General features: G+C 28.2%; 1 protein-coding gene across 1 annotated transcript; it reads right to left on the bottom strand.

Moving 5' to 3' along the window:
* Positions 1-588: 588 nt before the first annotated feature.
* On the bottom strand, positions 589-9,846 carry LOC104212159 (wax ester synthase/diacylglycerol acyltransferase 4-like). The gene is made up of 5 exons (XM_009761362.2): positions 9,639-9,846; positions 7,903-8,481; positions 1,700-2,053; positions 1,370-1,507; positions 589-968 (listed from the first exon to the last, which is right to left on the bottom strand). Exons 1-5 carry the CDS (start codon positions 9,822-9,824, stop codon positions 801-803), a joined length of 1,425 nt encoding a protein of 474 aa, XP_009759664.1. The 5' UTR covers positions 9,825-9,846; the 3' UTR covers positions 589-800.
* Between the last annotated feature and the right edge of the window lie 2,701 nt (positions 9,847-12,547).

Genomic DNA, 12,547 nt, shown 5'->3' with positions numbered 1-12,547 from the left:
CGATAAGTCATAATACAGTTGTTGAACACAAAAGAAGCAGAAAATGGGGGAACGAGGCTACAACTTTCGAAACGATCGGCCGGGTCGTTACAAAGAGTAGGCCAATTAATCAGCTAATCATGTGATTTCTTATTGTATTTAGGATTGTATTAAGGGTATGGCTCCCGTACTATATAAGGGGGATCTGATCATTTATAAAAGACATCATATGCACGTTACATAAAGCAATATATTATCCTTTCTCTTAAGCTCTCAATACTCTGTTACTTTGTTCATATTTTGTGAAATAATTGTTTGATTCGAAGGCGAACTAGCACGAGGATCAAAGCCATACATTTCCTTTGGTTTGGTTTATTTCTATTTCCAGTTAATTTCAATATCAATTTGCGTTTTTTCTTAGTTTGTGCCAAGTAAAATTACGTGTCCTTAAAACCACAATTAATTGTTATCCATTTTTAGGGCAAACAAACACCATGAAAGGACAAAATGATACCATCTATCCAAACGTTATATATATATATATTAAATAATATAGTACAATACAATACGATACATTATAAAACGTCATTTACCAACGATCCAAACAAGTTGTTAAGGTACTACATTGAATAAGAAATAAATTAATATGAATTTGATTTAAATTTATTTGGTATGATTTAAAAACCCCGGAATACTTAAAACACACGGGAAAAAAAGAAAGAGAAATACTTAAAACACACGGGAGAAAAAAGCAAAATACTTAAAATACGAAAATTGAATTGAAAAAAAAAGACACTTGTACGAGCTTTGTGTACTTGCTCCTATATCTCCACAGTTGATGTTGATGGCTTCAGTACTGCTGCATTGAAGATGGTATCAAAGGAATACTCAATGCAAGACTTTAACTTGTTTGGATCTATAAAGCCTTTCTCCACTACAATTGCAACTCTAAGCTTGTCCACATAACTCACCATTGTCACTGATAGACTCTGCAAAACACAGTATCAAAGGCGGGTTTAGTGAATTCAACTGAATTCATTGTTTCAGTTCGAACTAACATATATATATATATATATATATATATATATATATATATATATACTAAGCAAATTTAAAATGCATTCATATCCTTCTAATTCACTAGCTCTAGATTCTAGATTCATCTCTAATACGCATAGGCAAAGCTAGAGTATCAGGAACATATTTGGACGAACCCCGTAACTTTTGCTTAGACCATATATTTGTAATAGAAAATTTATTGAATATATATAAATATTTAATTGAAAAATCAGTAATTAAGACAAGTTATGAGTTGGTTGACAAATATAAAACCCATCAACTTCATATCGTGACTTGGCATAATACTGACAAGTCTTTACACAATAAGTACCTGTGGAGCACCAGCAACAGCAAAGTAAAGTCCTTTTATAGGGTGGTTTGCCAATGCCATCTCTTCCAATGGTCCAATCAGATTCGTAATTCCCATGCTCGTGTGCTTCAACGTTGCATGAATATATTTAGCTGTTGTCTGTAATTATTGAAAAATAGTAATTAGTGACGGACAAGTTCTTTAGTTAAATAACAAAATCCGTCGCTAGTCCTACTTAGTGACGGGTTAGCGATAGATTATCAAAAAGTTCTATAACTAAGAGCGATTTAGCGACAAATTAGTAACGAAGTTCATAGCTAATTCTAGGTTTTTAGTAGTAAGTAGACATACCTCAGGACCTTCAACTTTTCTCAAGATTTCAAGCAGCCTACCGGTGAGGAAAACAGATGCAGAATTCCTTTGCCTCTTAATAATACGACGGGCTTTTTCAATAAATCCAAGAGGATTAAGTGAATCAGTTGAAGTTAACTTTGGCAATGAAACAGGCAAGAAAGTGAAATGATTTCCCCATGGCATTTCTGAATTAGGTTTAATCATTTCACTTACTGATTTGTAACCTCCAACAGCTCTAGTGTTGAATAAAACCAGTGCAGTACATTTTCCATTGCTAGTTTCTTGGTTTATTCCTTGCATGTAAAGTCTTGTGCCATATATTACTACCCCAGTAATCACGTCATTTATTGTCTGCAAGAGTTTAAGTTATATACTCCATTAGTGTCAGAAATATTTATATTATCGCATTATCTAAAAGATATAAAAATAAGCCACATTAAAATGTGTGATTTGTAATTTTAAAAGTTTAAAAAGTTACCTACAAAGGCAGATAGTTAAAGATGAGCTGAATGTGTAAAAGCTTCTTGTACAGACGGTACGGTTATGTAACTTAAACTCTAAAAATGACAAAATCTTGAAGTAACTGTTATTTGTTACGTTTTATGTGGAACTATTTAAGAAAATTTAACTTAAACTTTCTATTTTATTCTTATTGGCACGTTTTTGTAGTCACAGAAATCACGTGACATGTTTAATTAAGATCATAAGTTCCAAAACTTGTTTTTGCTTAATCTCTATGCTTAAGCAAATTATCCAACATAATTTAAAAAAAAAAAAAAAACATATCAGACGATATTTGTGTTCTATTTTCACGTAGTGGTGCTTCCTTTTCACCTAATTAGGCTTCGTTTTGGTTCTCAAATTAGGGTTTAGCTTCTATATACGGGCATCTATATATACATTTTAAAACTATTAGGTCATTTAAAAGGTATTAAAGTATTGCACCCAAAAAAAAAGAGGTATTAAAGGATCACTAATATTGATAATTTGAAATACAAGGCAAGTAATCTTTTATAGTGTGTAAATATTTCTCAACTTTTGAAAGCATTCAATTTCTGACCCCAATTTTTTTTATTAAAAAAACAGAAAAAGTAAACATTCATTGAGTCATCAGTAGATATAAGTTAAATTCCTCAAATTAATGTCTACGCTACCATTAGGCCTGCAAGGACGGCCGGTAAATAAAATCTTAGAGTGAGTTTCACCGAAGATTTTCTTTTGATGCCGAAATTTAGCATAATTTCTATTAAATGGATTTCAATGTGGCATGATAGTAGGTTTAATTTGCTATTAATGTGGCAATTACTTTGTCTAAGCAAGCGATAGTCACCACTCACCACTGAATTCTGTTAATTTTTTTTGGTACATCTTATTTCTGTTAATGCACTAACTAATTTGCGGTAAAAAATTATTGGTGTCTCCACCAATAATTATACTAAGTTACCATGATTAAGTGATAAGTTAAAATAAAAATGTGTATTAATTAATTGAAGATCGTTTAGTGATAACTATGTTTGTAAAGATATAACCATATATATTTGTGAAGACATGTGTCATATATTTATTGGGTTGGTGTAAAGTGTAAATACCCGATGCAAATAAGTTTTTTGGCCTAATTTGCGGTCTAGCTTCTATTTTTCAAAGAGTTTAAATGTATTGACTAGATAAATGTGAGGTCACTTATAATGTGATTGCAAATAAATATTTATGGTACATGTTACTTGATAACTTGATAAAAATAATAACTAACTTGCTATAATAGAATAAACTATAATGATCAGCGTAAAATCTTTATAAGTGTATATAAGTTAAATCGTCATTCAAAATATCAAAGATCTCCAACTATGTATAAGTGTGAAGTGTATATGTTCTATTTAAGAACTTTCACCATTTTTAAAAATTACTAGTATTAGTACCCGCGCAATGTGCGAATACAAACCATGTCAAATTATGATTTGTATTATTTAAATTGTGTGCAAATAACCTTAAAATTAAACCTTCTATATAAAAATTATAAATAATTATTTGATCTTAATTAAGAAGTAGGACATAAAGCTATTTTTCAAATCTCATAGTGGATAATCCGTTTTCTTTTTATATATCCGTAATAACCCAACCCCTTGATTTTGACACTTGTATTATATTTTACGGTTAATATTAAAGAATACTAAATATGTAATATTGTGATTTGTCTTATTTGAGCATATTAAATTATATTATTTTAGAAAAATTCTTATTATCACTTTATTTTTCATCTCAAATTTAAATAAGTCTTATCCTTCTACATTTTTAGACAGAATTATTTCCCTTTTTTGTTTCTTGCTTATAGCTTTTGCATTATTTATAGTACTTAATATTGTTATACTATAATATCATCTTTTATTAGCTTATAAATTAACGTAATGTCTTGCTTATTATCCCTTTAATAATCATTAATAAATATAAAAAGATTATTCTTGAAATTTAATATATTTTTACACTATTATTCTTTTACTCGGATCTCTTTTATGATTTAAATTTATTTATTATATTTTGAGTGTTATTGAATAATTTAATTAATTAATTTTTAATAAATTTAAAATATAAGTATCCTCACACTATCTGTATTTTCCTCTTTATGCATTCTCTTCCCTATTAAGAAATTTTAATTCGCTTTTTACTTAGATATTGTGCCTATACTCAAAATAATATCATATTTTATTTTAAAATATAATTTGAGTTAGTCTAAAAATTAATACATAAGTTCTTTTATAATGTTTCAAATCTATTGAATTTTCTTATAAATATTTTTGTATTACGTGCATTTATTTTATTTTCTATTTTAGTTTCAAGATACAAATTTGGCTTTTAATTTTCATTAGTGAAATTCCGTACATGAGATATTTATTTAGTATATTTAAAATTTTAATTTAGTCTCAAATTTTAATTTTTCTTTATCTAGCAAGACTTTAATTTTGTGGTCATATCCGTATTTTGAGCGTTCTCCTCATAACTTTAAGAACTTTCTAATTTCAAGTTCAAATAGTCTTTTGCTTTTATTTTTTATATAGATTTTTTTTGAAATTTAATTGTTTTTTACTTTTGCTATAACATTACCTAATATGTAATATTATCACGTTTTCATGTGATTTTTTTATTAACTTTCTACTTTATTATTTACTCATTTAAGTCCTATTTATTTATGATCAAATAACAATGAGTAAATAATATGAATGATAAACTAAATGAAAGTTCATGATTATCTATTAGAACGTCCCATAAATTAAGGGATTTGATTTAAAGAATCTTAAACAAATCCAACTCCTAAATATTAAGAGCTTTTGCTCGAACTCATTTATTACCTTATTTATTTATCTTGTCCTAAAATTGCCAAGTGGCTAGTTAATAGCTTGTCACTTGGCTTAACCACATTGCATACTGCCATTCTTTTAATATAATACTAGTATTAGCACCCGCGCGAATGCGCGAACACTAATCATGTCAATTATTTGAGTTATTTGAATTATATTTAAATAATCTTATAATTTAAACATTCTTGATAAATATAGATAATCATTGAATATTAATTAAGAAATACTACATGAAAAAGATTAACTATTTGTCAAATCAAATCTCCTAGTTATAACTCTATTTTTCTTTTTGGGTATAATTCTTGCATGTGTCATTGGATCCTAGAAATAATCAAGAAACAAAACAATAACTCATACCTATGGCAAAAAAATTAAAGGTTGAGACTATGAAGGACACTTTGGATACGACTTAACTCTTTTACTACTACTTGAACTCTTATTTGGTGTGTTAATATCTTTCAAAAAATATTTTTATAAAATTTCAGTTGTTAAAACTTTATTTGTCAATAATAATTATTTTTATAATAATGTAAGTGAAAATATTATCCTTAATTCAAAGTTCATTTTAGTCGGCTATCTAAAAATTTTAAAAAATAGCCACTGCATTTTTTCCCCAATATGACTCCATTTTGATATTTGACATTAACCATGTTAAATATCTGCGTTATTTGAATTATGTAAATGACCTTAAAATTTAAACCTTCTAGATAATTATAGATAATCGTTAGATATTAATTAGGAAGTATTACATGAAAAAAGACTAACATTTTTTTCAAATCTTGTATCTATAATTTTATTTTTGCACTATAATTGGTGTCATTGGAACCTAAAAATTTCACAAAGCGAAATAATAACTCATATTTATGGCAAAGCACAAATGTTGACACAATATGAAAATTTTTATGGTTACGACGCGACTCTTTTACTACGACTTGAACTCTTATTTGGTAGGTTATTTTTTTTAAAAAAGTATTTCTATTTAAAATTTCAATTTCTAAAACTTTATATATTTTCAATAATGATTATCTTTATAATGATGCAAGTGAAAATATTATACTTAATTTAGAATTCATTTTATTCGACTATCTAAAAATTTTAATGATCCTTTAGCCTGTGAAACTTTATTTTAGTATGATTTCATTTTGAGTTTATCGATATCTCTAGCCACAAATTTTGAATTTTGAATACCCTATATATACAGATTTTAAATATACTTTTTGTTACATTTGAAAATTGCTATAGAGACTATCAATTAGAAACCGATATCCCTCTTGTTAAATTTGAGAAAAAAATCTTTCACATAATCTAATGATTCAAAACTAATATTCTTCAGCGAAAAAAATATTATACCCTTGCAATGTTGGCTTAAAGAAGTTTCCGCTTATACCTTTTTAATTCCTCAAATGTGCTAAATTGAAATTAATGATAGCAATTGTATAGACAAAGTTTGTTATTTGTTTGATGTCCATTTATGCAAATTGACTCTTCAAACAAACATTCTTCAAAAAGAAAAAAGAAATTTTTTTTTTTGAATATTGGATGCTTTTTGTGATGTTTCTTTCTCCAATATGTAGGTTCACTTCATTATATATGTAAGTAAATCTTTATTCGATTTTTAAACTCTTTTTTGTTATTTTGTTAAACATAGAAGTGTACCCTATATATTACATTTTTTTTTAAAAAGAACTACAATTATAGGTTTTTAAATGTGAAAGAATTTTATAGTTATATGAGAGGCAAAGTAGTTTTTAAATAATTAGAAAAGATAACAAAAATTTCTAACTTGATTGCACATAATCATTAACCGAATTAAGTATGATAACATGATAACAAAAGATAATTTTTTATATTAATTCAAATTTAAAAACTTTATCTATAAATTCAAAATTATCCTTTAATTCAAAACTAACATTTACTCAAATCTGGTAGTGATAATTTTATTTTTGTACCATTCTCATTGGTTTCATTGGAACCTAAAAATAGCCACAAAGCGAAATAATAACTCTTATTTATGGCAAAGCACAAAGGTTGACACAATATGAACGATTCTTCGGTTACGATGCGACTCTTTTACTACAACTTAAACTCTTATTTGGTATGTTATTATTTTTTTAAAGAAGTATTTTTATTTTGAAATTTCAATTTCTAAAGCTTTATATATATTTTAATAATGATTATCTTTATCATGGCAAGTGAAGATATTATCCTTAATTTAAAATTCACTTTATTCGGCTATTTAAAAATTTAAATGATTCTTTAGCCGGTGAAACTTCATTTCAATATGACTCCATTTTGAGTTTATCGATATCTCTAGCTACATATTTTAAATTTTGAATAAGCTATATATACATATTTTTTGTTCTTTGAATCACTAAATATTAAATTAGTTGATTGTTATTATATAACATTGCATATACTTGTCTTTAAATTGTCAAGTATAATTTTGAAGTATAATTATAGGGTTTTAAATGTGAAAGGATTTTATAGTTATATTCAATTATTTTTTTGCCAGAAACGAAGTAGCATTTAAATAATTAGAAAAGATAACAAAAGTTTCTAACATGATTGCATATGATCATTAATTAAATTAAGTATGATAGCATGATAACAAAAGATAAATTTCTTTTTTATTTTAATTCAAAATTTTAATACTTTATCTATAAATTTAGAATTAAAAGATAATTCAAACCTAGTAAAATATAAAATAAAGTTACCATATACTATTGGCATTTATTAGCTTGCCACTTGGCTTAAGCACAATGTCAATTATATATGGTAACTTTATTCCTTTAATATATATATAGATAGAAGATTAGAAATAGCATATAAGGAATATGTTCAGAAATTTACCACTTTGAGTTTGGCCTTGATCTGCTTAATGCTATCTAAAGAAAACGTTGTAGTAGCAATCTCAATCGGCCGGAACTCAACTCCGTCATCACCTGATCTTATCGGCGTTCGATCGTCTTCGATCAACGTACTTTTCAGAACACTCAACCCAAAATCTTGAACAGTATTAACCAGTTTCATAAAAACATTAGGTACACATTTCACAGTATTAATAGCTTTATTTTTTGTACTTAAAATTGTCCTTTGACGTGAAGGAAATGTTAAAGGAAGTAATGGATTATCAACTCTTTGTAAACAAGAAAGAAGTGCTCCCATTAATGAATATCCATCTCCAAGTGAATGATGTAACTTGAAAATTAAATTTCCAGCTGCGTTACTTGTTGAATATTTTAATAAGTGAATTTCCCAAAATGGTTTATTTTGTGAGAATGGATCCATTGCTAATTTTGATAGGTAATTGGAAAAATATTCGTCGTAGAAAATAAGTGATTGTTCAGCTGGAAATACTGGAGTTTTTACATGGTCTTCGATGTTTACTTCAACTTGCTTCCATTTCCTTGCACCTTTCTTTTCTGTGACCTATTAGAGAAGATAGCAATTAATTAGTAGAAGCTTATGTATAGGAAGAATAAGAAGTATATTATCACGCCATTTACGACGACGACAACAACAATATAAATTCAGTGTAATTCCACAAGTGGGGTCTGGAGAGGGTAGTGTGTGCGTAGATCTTATTTTTACCTTTAATTAAGAAGGCAGAGAAGCTGTTTCTGGATTATCATTTCATTTAAAAAGTATAATAGTTAAGTAGAATTAATAACCTGAAAAAATAAAGCAAGTAAATTTTATAGTATATTTGTTGGAATATTAGTAATTTTTATAGTACATTTGTTGGAATATTGTTGTTGGATCGGGTCAACCCATAAGGAGTGCTATTAATCCATTAGCCCACTAGCTTGTCTTCCAATTCTAAAGTGAAAATAGCATGGGCTAGCCAATTTTCGGACTGATAATTGAAAAATAGTCAGTATTTGCAAAGTCACTAAAATATAGTCATTATTTTAGTTGAAATAGAAAAGGTTTCAGTTATGTTGTATTTTGGAGCTCCTATATATAAACTTCCAGCACATTATGCAGAAATCTCATTTGTAAAAGATTCGAACTTCAGTATATTATGCTAGAATATTTTCGGATTTTAAGTGTATTTTTGTTCAGATTTTATCTTTACATGAAAAAGTAGTTAAATTTCGATTACTTTTGAAACTGTAGCTATTTTTCAATTACCGGTTATAAATTAGGGTATTTTTGGTTTCCCCCTCCCCCTCTAAACCCTATATATATATATATATATATATATATATATATATATATATATATATATATACACACACACACACACACACCATTAAGGGTGTGGGAAAAGATCTATATCAGTTGTTGGGCTAAGCCTAACTTTGATATCAGTTATTGGGCTAAATTAGCCCAAATACACTTTTAACATGGTATGATATTGTTTGTTTTGGGTCAAGCCCGCACAGTTTTCTCCAAAAGACATCACATTATTAAGAGTATTCTCCTTATAAAAGGACGAAGTAACTTTCTCCATAAAGCTCCATAAATCAAGATGTCATGGTAAAAAATGTGGCTAGTAATTTAAATATTTAAGAAGAAAACAAAATTGAAAAAATAATATATGCAAGCATAAGTCATATCAAGAGAAAGAGAGTGCACCATACCATGATTGAGGAAAAACGTGGATTTATAGGCAAGAAGACATCCTTAAGTAAGGAAAAGACCTTGGAATTTTCAATTTCAATTGGAATTTTTGATTCCAAAACAACAATAACAGATAGAGACAAATTCGAACTGTTTAAATATTGTGAGCCTGGACTTGCTGGCCTTTCCCAATATATTTCTTCCATTTCTATGTCCCTAATTTTCTCACTCAATGGTATATATAGTTTCACACTATGGTATATATATGAATATTTGGCATGTAAGTTTTTATAAATAGATGATAGACTAGAGAGCTAGAAAAGGAATTATTATACATTTGTGTGGTCGAAATGAAGTATACTTTAACTTTTTTTAATTGTAATGCAGATATTTATGCCTTTGGTCGGCTGAACATAAAATTGTCTACTCAATAATAAAGTGCTTTGATTTTTCCTCAAAATAATTTTCAATAATTAACAAGGAAATAAAAGAGCGCATTAATATGTTATATTTGCGGGTTAAAATATTTCATTCGGCAGTGGGCTAAAACAGCCTCTCTGCCCCTCGGGGTAGAGGTAAGGTCTGCGTACATATTACCCTCCTCAGACCCCACTTGTGAGATTACACTGGGTTGTTGTTGTTGTTGGCAGTGGGCTAAATTTTTTTTTGATTTTCTTCCTTTTTTGCTTTCCAAAAATGTAAAATAGTTCAGAAATGTTTTCTTTTTAAATCAGAATGTTTTTCAATTTTTTTTGAAAACATATGCCACTAATTATTATTCTTAGTTATAAAAATAACTTTTGCTTATGCTTAAGTTAATGTCAAAGAAAATGAGGAGTGCTATTTGACATTCACTATAGTCTATAGGCTTGTCGAGCTGTACTCCTAAATTTCTGGAAAGCAATGCCAGCGCCTTTTCAATATTGACGACTCTTGATACGAAGAAGGTGAACCATTTTGCTGGCAAATTCAACACATTGAATTTCAATAAAAATAAAAATAAAGACAAAAGCTCAATAGCTCCACCTATACTTGCAATTATTTCTCCTTTAATTTCTTTGTGTCCCTTCCCCTAAACCCCTAGCTAGAATCCTAAAGAGCTCTATAACCGACGCTAACGAGTCTGCCAAACCTTTAGATTATGGAGTGGAGGGTAGCGGTGGCAAACGGGCAAATCGGATTCGGATGTGAGACGAGTCGAAAACGGGTAATGAAAAACATATAACCAAAGAGTACTCTGGAAAATTATTGAGCTGATTTAAACTGTACTTAAACACTTCTACAGAGAATATAATTGAAGTAGGGAATCAAAGAGAGTCTCAAGTGTAAACTAAATTAGTAAGGAGGAAAGAAAATTAAGAAAAAAGATAAAACAAAAGAAGAAGAGATAAACAGTCAGTTTGGTCTAAAAGGGGTTATATATATACTCCATTCGTTCATTTGTACTTGGCCCGTTTCGACTTTTCACGTCCCTTAAGAAATAATAAATGAAGTGCATAATTTATCATGATTCCCATATTAATTGATGCATATTTTATTGAGTTTGAGAAAATGAATTGAAATGAGTAATAAATACTGTGGGTATAATAGAAAAAAAAATTGTCTTTTCTTGATATGTGTAAAGTGACAAATAAAAATGAAAATCTATTTTAGTATAGATGCAAATGTTATTTTGATGGTGGCCTTGGCCTATTATTGCCCGAGAAAAAAGTTTCATAATTTTTAAGCACATAGTGATAGCACCAATGTAGTGGAGCATGTTTTTTAAATCAAAAAGTTTTTAGAATTTTAGTTTTTATCATAGCACTTTGTTCATCGTAATTGCTGTTCCAATCAATGAACAGTATTTTTAGACATAAAAAAGGCAGCAATTTTGAATCGTTCATTATCATGGGCTGCTAGCTACTCAACCCTACTGGATTGATTGAGAGTAAATGCCAAAGGGACAAAATGGTAATGGCGTATGGGTTGTATTTAAATAATTAGAAGAATTATCTTAAATAGCTCTCTACACAACTGTTTAAATATAATGTGTATAATCGGATATAATTAATGTATATCGACTAATAATGAATATGGTAGGCTATCATATAATGAAAAATAAGAATGGAGTTAATGTTCTACACACTATCATTAAAAAAAATTTATACTATCAGATTAAGCTAATATAATAATTCTTCGTATGAAGCCTAATATGGTAACTAGAAAAATAAAATACAGTAACAAATGACTTGCTATAATCGATAAAATTATAATGATCTAAATTTTCTTTTATGTTGTCATATAATTTAAACTCATAAAGAGATGTCACACCTAAGGCTTGAGCAGGGGTAGATTCAAAATTTATAAGGGAACTCATAGTTCACTGGGTTTATAATTAAACTAGTGAAATTTTGCGCGCTAAGTGAGGTTGTAAAATTATTATTAAATTTAAAAATGAATATTATACAAAATTTAGTAGATAGAAGAGATATACATATATATGCATATGAAGAGTGATTCTACATATTAATGAAATAAGAATGTAGTATTTAATATGTTGGATGAACTGCATTTCCGATCTTCTTTTAAAATAAATATTAGAAAGATGATTTCCTTACAAAAATTCACGTATTATCTTATGTATATTGTTATTTCTTTAATGTATTTTTTTCCTATTTTCAAAAAAATAAAAAAGGAAGTAGCAAAAAATAAAAGGATAAATAAAGTAAGTAAAAACTGTCAATTTGGTCGTCTGTATATGTCACACCTCCTTTTTCCTACACCCCCGAAAAGGGATATATAAGGGAGTTTTTTTCCAATTAAAGTGACAATCGAAACGTGATTATTTATATTAAGAAATTCAGAGTCGCCACTTGAGATAATTTAGGGTGTCCCAACTCACCGGTTCAAATCCCGAATCGAGGAAAAGATTGACTCTGTTTTATAG

This window comes from Nicotiana sylvestris, chromosome 8, assembly GCF_000393655.2.
Source record: "Nicotiana sylvestris chromosome 8, ASM39365v2, whole genome shotgun sequence".
Classification (NCBI taxonomy): Eukaryota; Viridiplantae; Streptophyta; class Magnoliopsida; order Solanales; family Solanaceae; genus Nicotiana; species Nicotiana sylvestris.
The sequence above is the reverse complement of the archived record's forward strand: the minus strand, read 5'-3'. Positions and strand labels throughout refer to the sequence as shown.

What these genes read in the sequence shown, in the direction of transcription:
- LOC104212159 (XM_009761362.2), bottom strand. Translation starts at nt 9,824, where the DNA reads ATGGAAGAAATATATTGGGAAAGGCCAGCAAGTCCAGGCTCACAATAT. An exon ending in CACGTTTTTCCTCAATCATG is followed by an intron (nt 8,482 to 9,638) that starts GTATGGTGCACT and finishes CTTCTCTAATAG; the next exon opens with GTCACAGAAAAGAAAGGTGC. An exon ending in GAAAAGTTGAAGGTCCTGAG is followed by an intron (nt 1,508 to 1,699) that starts GTATGTCTACTT and finishes CAATAATTACAG; the next exon opens with ACAACAGCTAAATATATTCA.